This window comes from Thermobia domestica, chromosome 14 (assembly GCF_964235325.1).
Source record: "Thermobia domestica chromosome 14, izTheDome1.hap1.1, whole genome shotgun sequence".
Lineage (NCBI taxonomy): Eukaryota > Metazoa > Arthropoda > Insecta > Zygentoma > Lepismatidae > Thermobia > Thermobia domestica.
In genome coordinates, this window is record NC_137467.1 from 35,652,113 (window position 1) to 35,675,937 (window position 23,825).

At 34.3% G+C, this 23,825-nt stretch overlaps 1 protein-coding gene across 2 annotated transcripts in view; it reads right to left on the reverse strand.

The window, feature by feature from the left end:
- Positions 1–242: 242 nt before the first annotated feature.
- LOC145669626 (uncharacterized) overlaps positions 243–23,825 on the reverse strand; it is a 28,788-nt gene continuing 5,205 nt past the window's right edge. Inside the window, exon 2 of one of the 2 annotated variants that reach the window (XM_081737863.1) lies at positions 243–4,509. In XM_081737863.1, the coding sequence (XP_081593989.1) occupies positions 3,171–4,509 (1,339 nt within the window). In that variant the 3' untranslated portion in view covers positions 243–3,170. Of the gene's footprint in view, positions 4,510–21,790; positions 22,793–23,825 lie in introns of those variants that run through there. The other variant, XM_081737864.1, reaches the window with a different exon arrangement.

The following is a 23,825-nucleotide window of genomic DNA, read 5'->3' on the forward strand; positions in this document are numbered from 1 at the left end:
TCCGGCCTGAGAACCTCTGGCCAGGACAATATAAGCTGAACTTTTCTGCGTTCGACGTCATCTATTATTTCTTTTCCAATTTCGCTAATTTTTCATAAACGTTTCAGGGAAACCTGTTTTTCCTGTTCTTGGAAAACAGCCCGTTTCTCTCCCATTTATAAATCTGGATTAGAAAGTTATGTGTCATCGTAAAGCAATATCTCGCTACTCTGAAACATACCAATCCTGTACGAGAAAATTATCAAAGACATTACTTCCGGTTCAGTACAATCTTAAAGTTGGTATTGGAAGGTGGACGACCCATCTGCCGTCAGAGAGAGCCAAAACGTGATTTTTTTTGTTTCGCATTTACATAAAATGTAAGTAAAACTTTTATTATTTTTCAGTCGCTGTTTCATTTTTAACATCCCTAACATCAAAAATATTACAAGACCATATCTGTATGAGTTAGCATTAGAACTAATAAATGAAAACCTGAAAGCTCGTTCTGAAATCTCAATTAAAAAAAAAAAAAAAAAAAAAACTGCTGTTCTTAGCACTATACAGAAATCAAACTACAGATGATGAACCGGTCTAACCAATCCGAAGAGATATTTGCTACATCTCCGCGTCAAGAGAAAATAGAACTTGCCTTGAATGTAATGATTGTGGGAAAAACGTGTTCAGGAGGCAGTCAACAATTACTACTACTTTCAATACATGCCAGCAATCTCAGAAAGAGGGCAGTGACGTGGATGTTGATTAACTTTTAACCAGCCTTGAATCCACATATTGTGGAAACACATGTGCAAGAAGCACTCAACGATTACTGATCCCTGCAATAAATATCAACATTATCACAGCTAGCTCAGTGACATGGATGTTGATTAGGTTATATTCTGTTCTTTTGCGTTTTGTTCAGTGTGTTCACTCATATTTAGCAGTGTTGTAATTTAATTTAAATTAAAAGTATACTTTTGGTCAACAATGATTTGTCTTAATTTACTAAACCTAAATGCGCCAAAACATACACTTTGCATCATGCACAGTGCTGAAAAATGTGATTAATCGATGACGGCCGAATTGACGTCGTCGCGAGCGGAAACGTGAATTGGCAGTACTTGAGCGGAACAAGGTAAGGAACGTGATATTTAACGAATTTTATTGCGAACTTTTGAACACTAAGATGTTTCGCATTTGTATATTTTATCATGTGTGTAACTAGGCAATACCATTTTATGTACAAACATTATTTTTCAGTAAATCGTTTCACATATCTTACAATATCTTTCCACTAACAAAATGTGGACTTCATGTAAACGGTTTTCACAATTATGCATAGCCATCTTTTACCTGTATGAGATGGCATGTTTCTCCAAAAATTGTACTTCGATTATACCATTCTTCATAGTCTTCACACTAGCAGATTCTCTCCATTTGTATTAATATATCTGTTGCGTAATATAAACTTTAATTAAGTCATTTCTACACACTTAGAACACTTTTGTTTTTAATATGTTTTCTCCTGTGTGTTTTAACATATGTATTGCAAAATGTGAGCTCCATATATATTTTTTTTCAACTGTGTGTTGTCATGCGTGTGAGATTTTCATCTGTGTATTAAAATGTCCTGCCAAACTTGAACATACACCAAATACTTTCCTAAACTCGTCGTATGTGTAAAGTTTTCCACTTGTGTATATTAAAATTTGTGTTGCCAAGCTTGAACGCGCATCAAATGACGAACTACAATTAGAAGTTTCAAACTCATTATTGCTAGATTTTACAGGATCACGCTTTAAATTTTATAGAAATATGTTGTAATACCGATATATCAATACAATGATCTAAAATTTTTTGTGCTGGTTCGTTTTGACAGATATGCGATGTCTTACAGTACCAGATACTTATAAGGTAAAAAGAACGTTTTTGAATAAAGTTTAAAACCTGATTTAACAACTTTTCTTATAAAACGAGTGAAAAGTTGGTAAGTCAGTATATTCAACAACTTCTGAGTACACAATAAAGAATAGGTACGAAACAGCTACGCACTTTATCTTTAACAACCTACATGCACATTCACTTTACATCATCATCCCCCGCTTCAGAAACGACAGTGAGCGAAAAAGAGTGGAAGGTACTGTGTACCGAAGTTTTGGTACACAAACTCTTTCCGAACATACAACACGAATTCCGTTAACGTTATTAACACTTTAGATAAGAATGCCGTTAAAGTCGCTTTAAAATCAAAGACGTTAAAACTGTAGTGAAATCATGTTCACTATTATTAGTGAGTTTTTTTTGACACACACAACCTTAATATGATTTTTGCGTGAAGTTTGTCTGATCAATTTAACCTATGTGGAAGGTAGGGAGACTTGATTTTTGATCGCTACTTTTCTTCAATTTGCCCAAAGTTTCCGTCAATGAGCATGAAGAAATGTCTTGTGAAATATAAATATATGCGGTGAAAACGGACCTGCGCAACTATGTATCGGCCAGCAAGATGCGTCCAAATCGCAGATGGTCCAGAAGGCCCGTGTTGGAATAGACATGGAACATTTTCTTCCACTGGATCTACACTTGTAGCTGATGAGGAAAGTACCCCTTATTATCGATGTCGCTTAAACTTGTTATCCTTAACTCCATTACATATATGAAGACTCAAGGAGGGGTATATTTGGAGTCATTATTTTCAGATAAGCATTCACTTGAGGAATCGTTACTCGAATCTTCCTCGCCGTGAGCCACTTTTTCACTATGCTGCAATCCCTGTGAGGGGAAGGCAGAAGCGCAGCTCGTACAGTAGATGCGGAACCAATTTTCCGTAATATCTGCCTCTAAATTACGAACTTAAAACTTGTCTTCCAAAACACATTCCTTTACAAAGAGGAGGTATATCATTTGAAGGACTTATTGTTTCCTTTAATATTATTGCAGACCTGTTTTGTAGGATATTTATCGTGAATTTAAAATTTTTTTTATCAAAACTTGACTTAACGTCTTGTGAGTTCTTAAAATCCCTTTCTATAGCCTATGTCTAGTTACATGTCTTGCCAAAGGTGATTCCAAACTAAATCCTATTCACCACCATTTGCATGTGTTTAGTTATTGAAATGTGTGTTTTAATATTGCCATTTGCCAAATGTGAACTGCCAGTAAATGCTTTCCTACACTCTCTGCACTTGTGATTATTGTCCTGTGTGGATTGACAGGTGTCTAACCAAACTTGAACGTTGATTAAATGCTTTACCACACTCTTGGCAAGTGTGATGTTTTTCTCCTGTGTGGATTAACATGTGTGTAGCCAAATATGAACGTTGATTAAATGCCTTACCACACTCTTGGCATGTATAACGTTTTTCTCCTGTGTGGATTAACATATGGCTAGCCAAATCAGAACGTCGCACAAATGCCTTACCACACTCTTGACAAGTGTGATGTTTTTCTCCTGTGTGGATTAACATGTGTTTAGCCAAATATGAACGTAGATTAAATGCCCTACCACACACTTGGCATGTATAACGTTTTTCTCCTGTGTGGATTAACATGTGTGTTGCCAAAGTTGAACGTCGTTTAAATGACTTACCACACTCTTGGCATGTGTGATGCTTTTCCCCTGTGTGGAGTAACATGTGTGTAGCCAAATATGAACGTTGATTAAATGCCTGACCACACTCTTGGCATGTATAACGTTTTTCTCCTTTGTGGATTAACATGTGTGTTGCCAAAGTTGAACGTCGATTAAATGACTTACCACACTCTTGGCATGTGTGATGCTTTTCCCCTGTGTGAAGTAACATGTGTCTAGACAAACTTGAACGTCGATTAAATGCCTTACCACACTCTTGGCAAATATGAGCTTTTTCTCCTGTGTGGATTAACATGTGTTTAGCCAAATTTGAACGTTGATTAAATGCCTTACCACACTCGTGGCATATGTAGGGTTTTTCTCCTGTGTGGATTAAAATGTGTTTAGTCAAAGATGAACGCACACTAAATGCCTTAGAACACTCTTGGCATGTGTGATGTTTTTCTCCTGTGTGGAGTAACATGTGTCTAGACAAACTTGAACGTCGATTAAATGATTTACCACACTCTTGGCAAATATGAGCTTTTTCTCCTGTGTGGATTAACATGTGTGTAACCAAACTTGAACGATGTTTAAATCCAAAACCACACACTTCACATGTGTGATGTATTTCTCCTGTGTGGATTAACATGTGCTTAGCCAAACTTGAACATACACGAAATTCTTTTTCACATACTCCGCAGATGTGGGTTTTCTCACCTGTATGAACTAACTTACCGCTTGACAAATTTGAACTTTGACTAAAGCGTTTATCACTGTTTTGGTACGTATGACGCTTTTCACTTTCCTGTGTCAGCATATGTCTTGACAAACGTGATCGATGAAATTTTTGGCCAAACTGCGTCGAAGTATGAGATTCCTCATCTGAATGAGAAATGGCTTTCTTTAATATAATAAACGTATTCTCTTCTCCGTTGGAAGCAAATACGTTATCGGGCCTGTAACATATTCAACAAACAACGAAATGTGATTGGAGATAATGATTAAGTAGCCAAAAAAAAGGAATCATTCGCTATATTTCATGATAAAATTACGCTCAATTTGTTTTATTACATGAAATATTGTAGAAATATGAAATGGAGTACGACTGAGAAGTCTCCATATCTCTCTACTTTCAAAATAAGAGGCTGTAGTTTTTTTCATTATATCAAATTGAACAATCATTTATATCGTGGCGGTCATAAGTCTTTGATCATGTAATGGCGACTCCTTTGAAACAAATGGAGAGTATCAGAATTAAATCTGTCATATCTGTAGTTTCGTGTGAAGAAAAAACAAAGTTGGGAACCAAAGGTTTAAGAACAACTCAACTTATTATTAAAAACTGTACCGAGGTTTATTCACTTATATCATCATAAGTGGAAAACAAAGACGTTCTGAAACGAATAAAAAAGTAACATACAACTTTACAAGCTGAGGCAGAAAGACTTAACATAACCACACTAAAGACGAATCGTTTACAGCGTAGTGTTCGTGGTTCAGTGGTCTAGACGCTTGACCAGTAATCTGGAAGTTCTACCACCAAATACACGTCCAGCAACTTTTTTTCTGTACTTTAGGAATTTTGATTGCGATTGATCGGCAATGACAGACGTTTTATCGCATTCAAATATTTGAATACTCGTTTGTTCCAATATTTGAACACTCGTTGAGGCTTAACATTTTAATTCGAGACGGGACAAGGCTAACTCACAATATCGTCACGCTTTGGAGATGAGAATCGAGACGAGACAAAAAGTATCGTAAACATTGCTCGTCTCATCTCGATTCTCGAAAGAGTATATTCTACTCTTTAGGTAACAATTGCTCTGTAGACTGAATCTTATATATTATTTTGTTACCTTGTATTTCAGTGCTCACTGAATTATGGTCTGTGTATATATTTTTGTAGCAAAGCTTATAGAATTACATCTGCAAACTGCACATGTTAGTTTATTATAACCCTTAGTGTTCAGTGATATTCAGTTCTTTTTATTTCAGTTAGTTTCCTGAAAACGAACAATAGAATATTTTCTACAGGAAACTTTAGCGGAAAATTTGCGATTAAATTTGAGTAGCTGGAGAAATGTCTCACGAAGGTACGGAACCCCTTCCCCGAAACCTCTACGTTTAACTTAGTTTTGCCAAGTTTTAGAACAACTTTAAAACTTTTAGTACCATTAATAATTTTATTTTTATTATTATTATTACTGAAGTGTAAATTTAATGGTTCAACCTTTTTCACCCAACTCCCGCCTAGTGAGTATTGTGCTGAACAAACACAGTGTGTTTCGGTTTTCTCCGTGAACCGCTTCCTCCCACTTTCTTTATTCGAATATTTCTTTCGTTCTCATCATCCACGTCTTCTGTAACTTAGCCGGCATAACCATTACTTAAAAACAAATTTTCTTACGATTCTTGTGAATTCAGAATCCCTACTTCCTACACGAAATTTGTCTTGAAACTTTCCGTTATAACATTTAGCTAGTTGTAGGGACGTATTGAGATGGTACGTCCTGATGGTCCTGACACTTCTCTTTAATCCCGACTATATTGTAACTTCTGGCTAACGCTACGGGCGATTTTACAGGCTTAATACAATGTGTCCTCGTACGGAATTTCTCATCTATATTATTATTATTACTGAATATTTGATACCTCAATATTGCGTCCTACTGCAATGCAAATAAGCACACTGAACTTACGAAAATGAAAATAAATTCTTTGGACGCTCTATAAGGAGGAATTGAGTTATAAGAGATACTTTGCAAAGAGAGGAAAAAGGTGTCAGCTACTGGACAATATGAAATTCAAAACTTCGGATGCGTTAACAGAAGCTAAGTAAGATTTGTCTTCATCACGATACCCTTTCGAAGTAACACCTTTATTTGGGTAAAAGACGTTGGATTATGGTTGCGATTATATTGAAATATCATCAAAACATACAAAAAACAATAGTTACTATTTATCAATTTTTCTTGAATGAATATATGGAACGTGTTAAAATGGAGAAGGGAAACATTATTATTGTTTCTAGTAAGAGAAAAGAACAGTTAGTAACAATTCAGGCAATTGTATGACTCATAGGCCTGAAGGATGACCAATTTGTATTCATGAATTGTTTTCGAAATAAGCGAAGTTTTCAGACAGTAGGAATCAAGATTGTGACGTCATGTAATTAGTTTTCCCTGTGAAAGAAGTCGTTTCAACTCTAACTTGTAAGAACCAGAGAAATTGACAATTCTTCATTTTATTATACATCAGAAATATTAACATTCTAAATTATAATTTTTCTGAATATTCTCGGAGAGAATCGAACCGCGGAACCCTAACACACAAAGCGAATGATCAAGCCACTACCCTAAGATCGCTCTTTTAAGTAAGAGTTGCGAATTGCTCTTTTATGTAAGAGTTGGTATGTAGCGAATTGCTCTTTTGTGTAAGAGTTGCTATGTAGCGAATTGCAAACGTTTACGATTCATATTTTTTATTAACCATTAATCACTGATTTTGGTCAAGATAACATAGCGTAGTTCAGTGAATTCAAAATTAGATTTAAAAAAGACCCAAAGTATCTCCGTAACTGATCTCTATTATATTCGGTTATTCTTGTTTTACAGGTGTTTCCAATAACCTTGAACGACCTTGACACGAACACAGATACATCGAGGACATTTAATATTTAAAAGGCTTTCCCATCGGGAATCGAAAGTGAGACCCCGTCTAATAAACCATCTGATGTGTGGGGTGCCTGGTTCGTTCTCAAAGCAAGCAAGGTTGAGACTGACATCGTGCTCGTGGGTTTTCTCGGGATACTCCCACTTCCTCTTTTCACCATTTCGTCTAATCATAATTCACTTGTTTTAATCATAGTCTTCCTTAACCTAACAGGCATAATCGTTGGACATTAAAGGATTTTATTTTCAAGCTGTTAACCCAAACCGATCCGAATCGAAAAAGTTGTATTTTCTATTGCTCATTAACGTTTTCTCACGAAAAAAAAAATGTAGAAAAAAGCCACGGCGAATCGCAATTCTATTCAAAGATGAAACAGGAGAGTAGCAATAACTTAACCTAAAATGTAACTATTACTTATTGTTTGGAACTTCTCCAAAATCTGTACGGTTATTCCGGGAAGTGCCAGAGATGGAGTTGTTTATTGAATCGGTTGGTCAGTCGGTCGTGGGTCAACAGCATATCACCCACTGCGACCCACCACCACCATGACACACTACGACCCACCACTCACCATGAACCACTGCGATCATGACCCAGAAGTATGTTTCTTGTGCACATGAAAATACAGATATGAAAGACCTAATTCTCATAAGTTGCATTTGTTTCAAAGCAGTCGCCATTACCTGGTCAAAGACTTATGTCCGTCACGATATATACGATATCAGAGTTAACCTGGTACATACCAAAATACTTATTTTGTGCTATGTGGAATAAACATTTCATTATTATAAGCGAAAATAGAGACCCATTGTCACTAACATTAATTATACAGTGAAACCTGTCTTTAGCGGAATCGAACAGGACTTGCAAAAATTTCCGTTAAAGTCAGGTTTCCGCTCAGTGGAGGCAGGTCTTTCCTTTTTTTTAAAAAAAAAAACATGCTTTTAAAAGGGCATACTGAGAAAATATATTGCTGTACGTAACGTACATTGTTCGATTACAGTGCTTCTTTCTTTTACGAATAAATGCACAAAAAAATTAAAATGAATACAAAATATACTATGCACACGTTTTCTTTATTTTTCTAATAGCCAAGCAGGGTTTTCTGTGTACATTGCTGCTTGACTTTCCGCATACACTTTAGCCTGAGAAATTATACTAAGTGAATCAGAATCATTTTTCTGTAAGGCAAATTTTTGCAGTTCCTTTAAACTTCTGAGAGCATCTTAATATGTATTTATTCTACACTCTTCTTCGAACTCGGTATCGTATTCCTCTTCTTCCTCTTTCTCGTTTTCTTCTTTCCGACATTCCGTATGATTCTTGATTAAGTTGCGGTGATTAAGGACAATTTGTGGGGGTGAATATGAGTAGTGGTTGGGGAAAGTCTACACTGTCCAGAAATATTTAACAAAAGAACGAAGATTTTATCGCAGACAGTATAATGTATATGTCTCACAAAATGTCTAAACATCTTCTAAACGCTGTAGTCCGGAACTCAGAATTTTCCGTTAAATGTTTATTTTTCTTTCTGTTGTCCGCGTAACACAGTTTCCGCTTACTGAAGGGACTTTTACACATTTTGTTCTCCAAAATTCATGGGACTGTGAAATATTTCCGTTTAAGACAGTTTTCCGTTTAATAAAGGGTCCGTTGAAGACAGGTTTTACTGTATATCATTACTTTTTGTGTCAGAAAATATAAAATTCGGAAGAACTTGTTGCAATTGCAGCTACAAAAAAATGTCAGTATGATAACAAAGAAACAAAGGGACGATATAACAACTTTTAAAATTTTGCACAAGATACGTGATTTCCTTAAGTATACAAATTTCTAGTTGCGATTTTTTATTAACTGATACCTTGAGATAGTAAAATTTTGCGTATATTGATATGTAGCAACGTAGTTACATCTGATACATTCTTATTAAATAAATACTTTTGAGAAGCATAGAGTTTTCAATTTCTTGTAATTTTTATCTATTTATTTGAAACACATGATATAACGACTCCAGAATTCCACGTTAAGATAATGTGGACAACCATTAAAACCTTCGTTACTCCTAGATTATTACTAGTGCTTTTATCTTTGTGGTCTAGAGATAGAATTTAAATTTATCATAACCTGGTGTAATGTCATTCGCACAAATCGAAATATATATTGGGTTTGGAATCTTGCTATTACAGGGTTTTTGCAAACGATGCTTCTCGAGTGTTATTAGCATCCTGAAACAGTCTAGTCGTTATTGTTTTTTACTTTAAAAATAAATAGAGCGTACGAAGATAAACGCTACACTCTGAATACCGAAAAATTGAAGAAATATGTTATGCATCACATTATAAAATACAGGTAGCTGAACTGTTTGAAATAAATATTTTAATATGTTCAGCGTCTACATTTAAGTGGCATTTTGTTACGTTACGTTCATTCAAATGGGAATCATAAAGATGGGAAGAGGATTAAATTCGTACGTCAACTCTTATAATCTAATTGGTCTCTCCTGTTAGAGAAAGGACAGTTGGCACAATAGCTTTTTTACTTTTAAAAAAGTGTAGCGAGCAGCAGTGTTCTCGGAATTACAACATTCAAAAGTGAGAAGACGAACAATCTGCATATTATAACTCAGTACAAAAAAATTGACATCAAAATAATCTGGTATTAACTACAGAAATGGCTGAATCGCTTGAAATTAAATTTTAAATGTCTGGAATTAGCCAGACATGTATGATGTATCTCATTTAGAAAACTTCTTATCTTTTCTTACGTTACTGTCTCTAGAATGAACATCCTACGAGTAAGAGAAAAGCTATAAATCTTACGGTAAAAGCAGAGTATCTGATGAGTGGATTATGCTAGGGAGGTGAAATTTATCATGAAAAATCTTTACTTTATACCAGTGAGCATGTTATCTACGACTTACGAGATGAAAACGGACAATTTTGCGTAGATTTCATAATACATAAATTTACCATATGATATAGAATGAATGTGCAATGTACAGAACTTTATCAGGCTTTGTCTGATGCACTCAAGTGATCACAATTTTGCTAGCATAAAAAAATGTAGAAAAACTACGTTTTCAAGGGGATGTTGTGAAATTAAGCTGTAAACTTCAAATCAAGTTATAGACTTCTTTAGATGTTTTAACAAGAGCAACGCCAAAAACAGCAAAAAGGCTTGTTATATACGACTTAAAAAAAATACTGCGAAACCAAGTATTTTCATCATTTCTCATTCAAACAACGCCTTTTTCATTTCCGAACGTTCTTCTTTACTTATATGGAGCAATTTACTTATATGGAGAAGTATATCTACATATTTCTTGGGAAAAAATATCGAAGAATCACTATTTTTTTCTCGATAATTCACAGTAATATTTCCTGTTTCATTCTCGCGTTACTACAATACAATACTCAGGGAAGAACACTTACGGACACTCTTCACTAAGTATATCTACGTACCTTTAACGGCATCATACATAATATACCTTCTTTAAACACACACTTGGAGGAATAGAATTACGTAATACTATATGACTAATGTTGTAACGAGCACTGGACATTTATAAACACTTACAACGTAAAAACAACAAAATAAAAATAATAATTAACATATGAAATAAATTTTCAAGAAAATCTTTTCCCGACTTTACCATCGCATTTCGAAGAAAGTATACATTTTATTTATACTATTTCAGTCAAAATATGTTTTTTTTTTTTTTTTTTTTTTGCATAAATGCGTGTTGAAACTAGTCCGCATCTCAATAAAGTACGAGTTAAAATCAAGTTCTAGCACAAATCCTGAACCAGGGACAATAAGCATAAGCTTGGTTACGGTTGTATTTACTGTACTATCTGTGAAATTTCAAAGTTCAAGTTAAGCATTGGTTTTCTGCACACTTTGTTGCAGAGATAGCACCCTCGTGATCAGGTGTTTGTTTCGCTGGTTACAAGAAAGTACAACATACTGAACATACGTTCGTGAAATTGTGAATGAAGGCCGAAAGAGTAACTCAATTGCAAGAAACGTGATCTTCATTTGAAATTTTCATAGTAATTTTCAATGTGTAATTTTAGAAGTAATAGCTTAAAAAGTAAAATATATATTTCACTTTAAATTTTAGTATACATTCAAGAATATACGAAACTCAGTCACCCAGTGATTAACCAAACCCGAAGTCCCACACCTCATAAATTTAACTTCTCGACTGGGTATCATCCTACACTAAACCATGCCAACTTCGATCATTATAGCCCATTCTTAGAGTATCGTATCCTATAATATTATCTTTTCGTTTTTGACACACCAAAATTCCACAAAAGTTTTACAGTTCACAAGCATATTAGTGACGCAAGCGACGTGACCCGCCTATCGTAAACATATCTATTTCATTATTTGTGCAAAAATGTGATGTTTTTTATTGTAAATGTTAACTAAATATATAGCACGTAAAATTTCTTTCTGTTCATCTCACGCTACGTAAGTTATTCAAAATTTAACGTCTTTTTCCTGATTGTTAATAACCAGCTTTAACTATATCAGCACTGATCTACACAATTGTACAGGTAGGTAGAATCACCAACATATACAATACCGGCCGAACATTATGTTTACACTAAGGTAACTATAATGAAGAAGTTCAAAAATTTACAAAATTCGTAAAATATCTATGTTTATGAACAACTGATATGGTGTTAGCGGAATGTGTGAAATAACCAACGTAAATGTCGGAATGGTAAAATCTTATACTGGTTGAAACATACAATATTGGCTCGAAAACGAACAAATAACAGCAGTGCCTAGTACTAAAATAATATTTCAAATCAGGATAAAGGTTAAAATTCATGCCAGTAAAAAACAAAGTGTGAAGGTGGCATATTTTTTATTAATCATTCACGTAACTTCTGCCAAATATCTGTTACGTAGCTACAACTTTTTTATGCATGGCTAAAAGTATCAACCTGGTGGGGTTTATTAAACATTTTATACAATACTCAAATTAAACAAGTGAATATCGTTTCACAATCGACTTCCAAATTATTCGAATTCAATATTCAAACATGAGGTAGTACACCTGTAACAATATGTTCCCGTATATTAACAAGATCAAAGAAGGAATCTGTTCCTTGGACGCTAGATTTGTCTCAAATATCAATTACTAGTTATCCGTTACTCTTTCACTTCTATAGAGATAAATGTTGAAAAAACTTGTTAATTTGAAGCACTTCTAATCTTAATAGAAAGCTAAGGAAGAAGGCAGAACGTATCGTTGGGACGCTGAGCCGATCGCAGAAGAGCTGCTCGACAGCTTATACAGTTTCTCTATGAAAATCCGATAACAGGTTTACTAATCACTTACAAAACAACAGCTGCCACATACCTGCTATTATTTTCGTTTTATAGCGATAAATGTTGAAACCGGAGACGGATAATTTTAACCATGTCCAGTTGGAATTGAATTTCAACGGAAAAAATGAACATACTATTTGAATGCAGAATCGATTACAAGCAACTGCAACGTGATAGATTTTAGCACTCTTCCTCTAATCAAATAAGTAATGAAATTAGATGTAATAGTAAATTTGAACTACTTCCGTATTTGAGATGTATACAGTTAAAAAAAATAATCGTGATATTACGCCAGATTCGACACCAGTTTTGGAATATGTTAATTTTAAACTTTATTAACGAAGCCTCGTATATGGAGGAGGACACTGATCACGTGAGTTCTGCATTTCTGGTGACTGTTTATATCTGACTTTCGGGACAATTACTCTCCACCTACGCACTGCTATAACTAAAAGCTAATAGGACGATAATTCCGGTCCCAACGCTAGGAGTGAAAATCGGGATTTTACCGGCTGACCATATACAAGCTTTGGTTTGCTAAAAGAACCTTGAGTGCTTTGCACGAACAACTGGTCGTCGCTCGGAAGGGCACAAACGAAGGCGAGTGGGGTTCATTGTTCTCAAATAAAAACACGTTATACTCTTATGAGTGCTCCCCTTATGCGGATATAGCTTCGCAAGCTAAATCGCCGTTTGCATACGTGAGAGCCGATTTTTTTTACTTTATCATCAGTGATTGTACGATATTTGCATACTCCTTCGTGTAAAATATTTTTTCTAATATTGTGCAGAAATCAGTAGTGAAGTGACTAGTACATATGTGTTAGCACCTTAACATTCGTTTGTAATTTCAGTTTTGTCTGACAAACTCTGGCTCCAAATCATTGAAAAGGAACGAATAATTGTGCCGGCTTGGACGATCGCTTATTACTATCAGCAGGGGACTCCAGCGGACTCTTGGGTTTATCCGACGTGGAACGTCTGAGATTGTTATTACTGCAACGACCCTGAAGGAGTTGACCGGTCGAAGATTATTGTGAGTAAGTGAAATCTTAATTTATCAATTGTGCCACACGGCCATCTGTATTAAAAGAAAAAAATAAGATAAAGGTGGAAATAAAAAGTCGAAACGGCCGTAAACATATACAGTAAAAGCTACTTGTGCATTTTTAACCTTTTGATGTTCTTTTAATTTGTATGAATTACATTCAGTATTATTAGATTTTCTATACAGTTTAACCAGGTTTTGTGATTTGCATCGCAAGTTAATTTTATTTTTTTTTAATATCTGAGCTTAATTTGATCATTTGCTCACTTTTCCATTTTTACGATATCTACGCTTTGTCTACCGTTCTCCCCAGCTTCGGTTTATGACAAAACGTAGGTACGTAAGAAATCGTGATTTGTCGTAGCAAAGCTGGGATAAACGGAATAAACAAGTGACAGAGAGAGAGAGAGAGGGATGTGTAAACTTTTGGGAAAAAAGTGAAAAATCAATATGAGCGTTACGATTATATTTACAAGATTCTAACAACGACAAAAAACACGATTTCACGGCCACATGAATAACCCATGCAGTCAAAAGAAAGAAATAGAAGTGTAAAGATATTTGACCAAAACTAGCCTCCACTAACCACTGGTAAATAAAATTAAGATATCTACAAGAAATGCAGAAAACAAATTATTAATAACAAAACAATATGTTTTGAGAGTAAAATATAGCTTGTACCAGGCAATATTTGAACGCGGGTTATTTTAAAAAATAACACGACATAGTTCCGATGTATTCCTGCGAGAGCTTGCGCATATTATTTTCGTAGTTTTATTTACACTGCACGAACATACCTAACAAAGCTACGAAATGTCGTTCCCGCATGGATTATTGGTGAGGACACCTTGAAGAGGTAGATTTGGCTTCGTAGATTTATGAAATCAACTTTCTAATCATCCTTAAGGAAGTAGTGTGAATATCGTAAATTTGGGAGATCACTCTTCAAATCATCGGTTCCTTCCTGTTCCCCCCAACCATAGGTAGGTGGGCAACATGAAAATTACGAAATTTTTCTCTACCATGGAAGATCAGTTTTATAATTTGACGTCGTCTCTTCTTCGTAACTGTCTACATACTATGTCCTTGGTCTTCGTTTTCCTGGAATTCCTATTGCATTTCCCGCTATTAGCATGGTGATAAAATCGGAGTGCCAAATAAGGTAGCCAAGCATGCTTTTTCTTTTTTTTACTATTATTTTCATGATCTGTTGTCCTTCATAAGCGTCCCTTAGTCCTTGCTCATTTATTTTTTTCGGTCCACGTTATACGCAACATTATGCGCCAATACCAAATTTGAAGTGCTTCTATCTTTGATAGATTAGCTTTTCTCAATGCAAGTCCTCGATTAATCCTACATATATGTAGACGCAACAGTAAATTCTGGAGATTGGGGATTAACTTTTGCCTGATCTTGATCTACAAATCTAAGGTTTTCTTTCTGAAGCCACATGTTTAGCCATAGACATCTAAAAACCGTAAATAAAATTAAAAATTGAAATAGAACCGGGGGCAACTATATGGCAGTGTGCAGTTATATGGCTGTTTTGAACATACGCCTTAGATTGTTCCTCTATTTGGACAGCGTGTAAGACTCATTCTAAATATTCTCCGTTCCCTTCGCCTACAGTTTGGTTTTCAATGAATTAAGCATTGTAAATTATGTTTGCTATTGATTCTAAAAGCGATTTTTTCCGTAAGGGAAGAGAAAAACCCAAACAGAAAAATGGGGCAGGAGTGAAATCCAGACTTTCTATGCTTAAGAGTTAAAATTTTGTTGTTCTGTCCATCTTTCTCTGTCTCAGCATGATACACTTTATTATATTCAATTTGTTTGCATTAATTTTCATCTCTTAGAATTCAACGTGAATGTAATTTATCCTATCTATCTAGTGCTTATCTAAGTGATGCTGAAATATTAATTCTTTCTTGCTCCAATTGGAGAAATATCCTTGTGTGTCATGGTCGGTGTCCAGCTATAAGACATACACTGAAACAATTTACCTGGATGAAGGAGCTACTATTTCTTAGAACGCCAGCCTCCTTAAATGTTAATGGTTAGCTGACTAGGACAAGTAACAAAAAATTGGATTAAAAAGAAATAGGTGAACATTTAAGAATTAATTCTAAAAATTGCTATTAGTAATGTACCTAAAAACAATCATCAAAGAAAATGCAAAACATGGTGGAAAATAACCATAAAAGGAAAAATTGAAATAATACATTCCGACTATTAAAATTAGGAAAGGCGAAAGAGAATTACACAAAGAAACGATGGAAATTGTTACAGGTCATGGATCCTGTAATTTTTATACTAGAAGATTAAACATCAAATATGACTAACATGTTACTGCATGGTAGACCAAACGCCGAACTAACCTATCGGCCATGGGTTTACGCTCCCTACAAGCAACGGCTTTTGGGTCAAATATAGTGAAATGCCACATGATCGTTCTTCTGAAGTTTCATTCCACAGATATAAAATAATCAATCTATGTGACTACTCTTTCTTTGAATTATATTATATTCAATTTTTCAATTTGGAATTCTTGCTAAAATTGGTACATGTAAAAATTGGTATTTGGTTCTGTAGCTATATTTTGCACATTTCAAGTTGGTAGCATTGTTATCCTGGATGTGTATATAAAATTGCCATCTGCCAATTTTGATAACTCACTACGGTACCTGTGTTTCGAGCAGGTGTGTTTCCAAACCTAGTAACTTATTGTGAAATAGCTATCATTTCGCTGCGATTTTTTTTTTTTTTGAAAGAAGAAGGTAAGATGAATATTGTGTAGAAGCTGTACCGTATACTGTATGAATAGTGTATAGAAGCTGTACCGTATAAGAGATGTAAAGAGTAGTTACCAACCTTATCTCTCAAGATTTGTGTGTTTCTAAGATTCCTGAAGGCAATGGTTTCATGGTAAATTCAAGGTCCAAACATAATAGTGTCTGGAGGAAGGTAAGATCATTATGTCGTTTCATTAAGTTTCTGGTTTCAAGTTTGTTAAAGTTTAGTTCTGCGCTTAAATACAATTACTATTGATGCGAATACAGTATATACTGGACATTTCTGACGGGGTATATACTATTCATTTCACTCCGTTTGCTTGTTTGGAAATAGTTCCGCAGCTGTGCTAATGATGGCACTAGGAAAGTAGTACCCAAATCATGTGCTGTTCTATCATGATATTATTGCCACCTTGCATACAGTTTTGATATTTCGTGACTTTTCACGTCACACTCAGTTAAAATATAAATTAGTTGTTTAACAAATTGTTCATTACCATAAACAAGTAATAAAAATATAATTTAAATTACTTTGACGGTTCTCATATTACTTGGATACAAAATAGATAATATCTATGTTGCAAGTGCTATGCTGCTACTTGCTAGTATCCTATGAGCTTTGAGCTTTCTGCAAGTGCTAATCGAACAAATGTCAAGCATGGAATATTTTGCTGGTAAATTATCAGTATTTTGAGAACCTTTAATTTCAAAACTGACCTCGAAAATATCTCAGCCTTCTACTTTTTTTTCGCCAACTGGTAATATTACTTGAAATGTAAAATTTAACTCGAATTTTTGAGGTTTCACTCGTAAACTTCCTGATTTTATATGGAATAGCTCAGCGTTTACATCTTTAAGTGAAAAAATATGGAACTGTCCAAAAAGGCAGTATGAAGTATGATAAAAGCTATCAATACATAAAAGTACTGACAAAATGGTAGAAAACTCATATCTTGGTGGAATTCAATCGAAAATAGTGTGAAAAAAACTTTTAAAAATTGAGAAAAGGTTCAAATTAAAGAATGGGGAATATACGTGGAAAGACAAAATAAATCAAAAAACGGATACACATGTAAACTATAAACCATTAGCTCCATAACCTTCCCGTCAGTCTTGGTTCCTTGTACTCTCACGTTCTTGCACTTTCGATTGGATCATGGAATATATTCCCCCGTGTAAGAAATATAATAAAAGTGGACAATAGTTTTTCTTAAAGCAGTTTATATCTTTCTCTCATAAAACCTTGGATTCATAGCCATCATCGTGCTTTAATAATGAAAATCTGCAATCCAGAATGAAATTCAGTTTAGACAGTGTGGTTTTTTATGCTACTAAAATATTTTGTTCGAAAGGCGGGATGTACTTAATAATTTCGTATTTACGATTATATTCCTAATCTGGACTGTACAGGGCTAATTTATAAATAAATAAATAACGCTTCGCTGAAACTTTATGAGTGCATCTCATTAACCCAAAATGAAATTTGACTTAACATCGGTCTGAAATGAATTTAAATAATAATGATGATGGCAGGCTACATGAGTTCTATATATAAGAACGAAAAGTCCATTATAAAATACAGTTCTCAAATGTACTGCGAGAACATTGTCTGATAAAATGCTGCTGCCCCTTAACATGAAACTAACGTTACTTAGAAATCGAGGAAAACTGAAAAGAAGAAGCCGACGTTCGGCACATTTTTAAAGGTACTAACATTCTATTTTGTCAAAAAACATACTTTGCATAGTTATTTTGTAATGATAAATCTATTCTTAATCTTCTATTCCAAAGCTTTTCTTAAATAAAAAATACAAAATCCTGCGATACTTGTATCTAGGACCATTTTCACTTGACTACAATCTAAAAGCAGAGTAACAAAATTTACTTCACTCAATTAATAAGAAATTTCTTGATCTTAAATTACATTCTCTGCAACTAGAAGGAAAATAACTGGCAATAGGTGATAAATTTCGCAATATGTTTCAAATAGAATGGTTGGGAAATTTTTCAAAGTTTGTACTTGGGTTATTCTTACATTCGTCTATATCAGCGTTTCCCATCCGGTGTGCCGCGGCACACTGTTGTGCCGTGAATGGGCTACTGGTGTCCGCGAGGAATCGAAACAAAATTATTAATTTTATAGCAATCAAATTGCAAAACGTAGGGAAAAATGTATATTTGTATTTCACATTACTATGAACCTCTACTATGAATCTACAATTTTAAGTTTTATACAGGCCCGTATCCAGGGGGTCTAGTGGACCGGGGCCCCTAAAATTTTCCACGGTAGGCTTGCAAATGAACTATAATATGGTGATGAACGATAATATTTTTGGATCGTCCCCCCTAACTTCAGCCGCCCCCCTAGATTTTTGGGCTGGCTACCAGCCTGGTTTTATACCGTGTTACTGTTCTGTACATTTCTAATGGTGAAAAAAGTATTTATCATCACTGTTATGACCATTATTGCTTTTTTATTGTTGCAGACTATTTCGTAACTTGAAAATTTAAAATATCATTCAATCCTTTCGACAAATTGCCTACATTTGTGTTTTAAAAGCAAAAGAGATTTGTTTGTTCGTTCGTTATTTAGTGATCTTCCTTCTTAGTAAAAGGTAGGATACATTTTTTTAAAAAGGAAGCATATTTTTTAAAACTTGAGTCCAATATTTCATTGCAATTGTTTTCTATTTTTAAATTAGAATGAAAAGTAAGCATAATGATTTACCACGGGAAAAAATCAGTGATCGAGCTTTCTTCTCTGTGTGGAGATTAACAACCACAGAGAAAACACCACTGTGCTTTATATTTATAAATAATAATATCTATAAGTGTGCCGCGAGAATCCCAGTGACACCCGTAGTGTGCCGCAAGTTGAAAAAGGTTGGGAACCGCTGGTCTATATTCTCTAATAGGATCTCAATTCATTTCACTCGCCTAAAAGGAATGAAACGGTCTGAAATTATACCATCCGCAGAGTAGGAGCCGTTCTGATCACCACGTTTGAAACAAGTTTAATGCTACGAACAAAATTTCTTTCATTGTTTGTCAGTACGGACATTAATACTTCCTTCTTCATTAAAAAAAAAATACTCACAAGGTTACTTGCCTCTTATACTAGGAATAGCAGTATGTCATATATACCTCTACGATAGGCTCAGAGCACCGAAAAAAAAATCGAATTGGAAAGCGCTTGAAATAGAACGAGTTGAAACATTCTTTGTAGTTTCAGGCTAAAGATATTCTTACAAATTTCTAAATTGTTGGAAGCACAAACTCCTAATTTGTTACAGTTAACTAAATACTATAAATGAAAATAAATTATTTATTCCGTAAAGTTGGTTCTAGAATAGCTGCCGAGTAAAAGATACAAATCCGAAACAAGGAAATCCGAAATCAGGAAAACATTTTCAATCCTTCTTCTTGAAATATTATCAAACTTGTGGTTGGTAATAATACTTTTTCCGCTTCTCAACACAAAGGATATAATTTGAAATTGTCTTATCCGTAATAACTGAGGGAAACTCATTTGTTGCAATATGATACAATATAAAACATACAATTATGTCTGTAGATAACAGAAACTAAAATCATCCATTTCTTATATTTTTTACCTACTCTAAATTTTGAACTCTCATTTACGCGCTCTGAGGGACTAAGTTGGAGTTGTTTCACTTCAAATCACATTATCGCTACCCGATGAGTGAAATAATTAGTTATCATTTTCTACAATCTAGGAAGGGATAATAATATCCTAGGTAAGAACTATACAATTATACCTAATCGTATTATTTGTAACATGTTTAGAATGTGGATCTATTAATGGCGTGCGTTCTGCTTTTCACCATAGGGGATATAATTTGAAATCACACCATTTAAAAGACAAGTGAAATGATAAAATTTTCGAGGGCCTTACAGAAAGAATGGGCCTAGTTATGAATCAAACAATTTCTTACTTTTTTATTTGAGACCCTGAATATTCCAGGGTTTTCTTCCTGGCCTATAAAATCCCGGGAAGGAATTTATTTCCATTTCTTTACTTTATCTTCCAAATTATAAGAACAATATGACTAATTACTTGACTTTAATATATTATGACTTACTTCTAGGTTTTAAAGAATTTGGTCGTTAAAAAATTTCAAATCATTTGACTGCACTTTATATAACTAATATAATTTTCTTAAGTTTCATTTCCATTTGAACTAAAAAGTAGGGTAATTGTTTAGTATAGGGGCCAAAAACAAGCAAAACGTAGGACAATTTACGGAACAAAAGAGTTGATAGTGATGTTCAAGTACTCAAGAAAGTATCGAACACAATTTTTTAGGGCGGTAGGGGATTTGCACAAAGCGTAAGTGTAAGAGGAAGTGATTTATGCGAGAAAAGGAAGTGAAAAAAATGAAATCTCTGAGTTTTACGTCCCACGGTTATGCCGGTTAGGTTAAAGGAGAGGTGATGATGAGTAATGAATGAAATAGTGGAATGAAGAAAGTGGGAGGAAACGGGAGAACCCTGAGAAAACCCACACACACGGTGTTTGTCCACCACAAAGTTCACTAGGCGGGGGCTGGGATCGAACCCGGGACCCCTATCACCAGAGGTGAACACTCTACCACTGAGCCACCGCGGCCCCAGAAAAGGAAGTGAATTGCTGGCAACGAAGATAGAAAAGAAAGAGCCCTGCGGGGCTCTATCCCGACTACACTCGCTAACGCTCGCTCGGCAATGCCGTCTGAATTTAATGTTGGTAACGTATTTTAACATATGAAGCCATAAAGCAACCGCATCAGAATAGAATATCGCAAAAAGTAGGCGCATATGATTGTCCACCAAAGATAAACAATAGCCAAAATAGCAAAGTACTGATTTACAAATGATGAAAAAAGAACCATTTTTAAAGTAATTTAGAATTTCGTAGAAATTGAGATGTAGCACTATTAATAAACCCTGAAACACTGTAAGTAATAGACGTCGGTCTGTCTCCTGTCTCTGGCTTGAATTTTTGAAGAGGTATTCGGATTTCACTTACTTGTGAATTAAAGCATGACATTTCGAGAAATGGGCAGGAAGAAAGGTCGTGTGGCAATATTACATGTTAAATTATAGATAAGAATTTTTCTTGGAAATATTGTGAACATACATATTTATGCCTAAATGTTGACAAAATTGTGGGACATGTGTCTTCTGGCAGTTACCCTACCTAATTTGTTTATAACATGTAAAATTTAATATGTTTATATCAGTTGTAAAGTCAAGTTTAGAAAATCCACTTACATGTAAATTTAAACTTTTTAGCGGTTTAAAAATATGTGGACTTACTATACCATTTTTGAATCATATTTTCTTTCGTAGAACATATTGTAAATAAATATCTATTTATGCATACTTAAAATAACATAACATCGTTCAGAATATACATTTTAAAGACTCCTCTGGGGACAACTGTAATAATATACTGTGATATACAAACGATTTTAACTTTGAACTGATATATAGAAATAGAATGCATTTTTATTTGTGATTGTTCATAAATTCCCAAAAAATTCCCATTTTTGGGAATCTTCCCGGGAATATTCCAGAAAAATATCTTCCCGGGAATTTGCCCATCACTAGTCTTGTCATGTTCTCGTCATAGGACAGTTTGTGCATGTGGATAAAGCCTTCGCCGTTGTTCGAATTGCTAGCGCGTGCCATTGGTGCACGTGGTCCCGAGTTTGATTCCCGACGTAAAAGGGCTAAAAATTAATTTTACAATCAGTTACATTAATTAATTACCCGTCATCAGCGCAGAAGTTAGAGGGAAAAAAGAGAAAATCTATTATGCCTATAGTTTCGAGTAGCATGTTCTTAATTATATCATATTTTAGTTAAATTCTGAATTGCAAAATAAATTAATATCAGTATAACATGTGTATTTTAGGAGAGCTGTAAAGTGGTACTATTTCATTTTTATTGGAGACACGGTGGCTGAGTGGTAAAGCTCTGCTAGTTTGTTTAGCTTCCGTCAAGCGGGTTTTTAGTTGAAGAACAAAAACGTGTACCTGGGTTTTCGCGGTATTCTGACGTTTCCTCCCACTTTTTTCACTGTACCGTTCATTCATTGCTGTCATCACCGTCTGCCTTGGTGCATAATTAAGTAACATTAAAGTAAAAGTAATAAAAACTAGAACACCTTCTTAATGTATAAAATGATTAGCCCGCTGGCCGGATTCGGGCTTTCAAAGCATAAATCACATTTGGCCTGTGTATCAATTTTTAAATATACAACCATATTTCTCGGGACTAGCTTTGTAAATATGTTTTACAACGATATTTATTGGAAAGTTCTTTCTGGAGAACATTCAAAGCAGAACTGCATAATTAAACCTCCAATTGCTGTAAATAAAAATACAACTTCCAACAACACAATACAATAAAATACAATACAAAAATACAACTTTCTTTGTAGTTTCCAGCTAAAGATATTCTTACAAATTTCTAAATTGTAGAAAGCACAAACTCCTAACTTGTTGCAGTTAACTACTAAAAATGAAAATAAATAATTATTTATTTCGTAAGGCTGGTTGTAGAAAGCTGCAAATAAAAGGTACAAATCCGAAACAAGTCGGGAAAATATTTCAAATCCATATTCTTGAAATATTATCAAACTTGTGGTTCATAATAATAGTTTTTCCGCTTCTCAACACAAAGGATATAATTTGAAATTGTCTTATCCCTAATAACTGAGAAAAACACATTTGTTGCTATATGATACAATATAACAAATACAATTATGTCCGTAGATAAGAGAAACTAAAATTATCCATTTCTTCTATTTTTTTACCTAATTTAAATTTTGACTTCTCATTTACGCGCTCTACTAAGGTGGAGGTGTTTCAATTCTAATCACGTTATCGCTACCCGATGAGTGAAATAATTAGTTATCATTATGTACAATCTAGGAACGGATAATAATATCCTAGGTAAGAGCTATACAATTATACCCAATCGTTTCATTTGTAACATGTTTTGAATTTGGAACTATTAATGGCGTCCGTTCTGCTTTTCAACATAGGGGTTATAATTTGAAATCACACCATTTAAAAGACAAGTGAAATGACTAAAATTTTCGAGGGTCTTACAGAAAGAATGGGCCTAGATATGAATCACAAACAATTTCTTACTTTTTTTTATTTATTTCAGACGTGTTTCCAAACTGTAGTGATTATTGATGTCATTTTCGATTTCAAGTGTTGAATGCTTTAAAGATTATTATAAATATTTTTATACATAACTGGAATCCTTATGTATTGTCCACGATTACTCAATAGGTTATGATTATTAATATATATTTTTGCTATGTCTTTTTTATGTTATGTTAAACAAATGATACACATTACTAATTTCTTCCGTAGTATTAGGTAAAAAT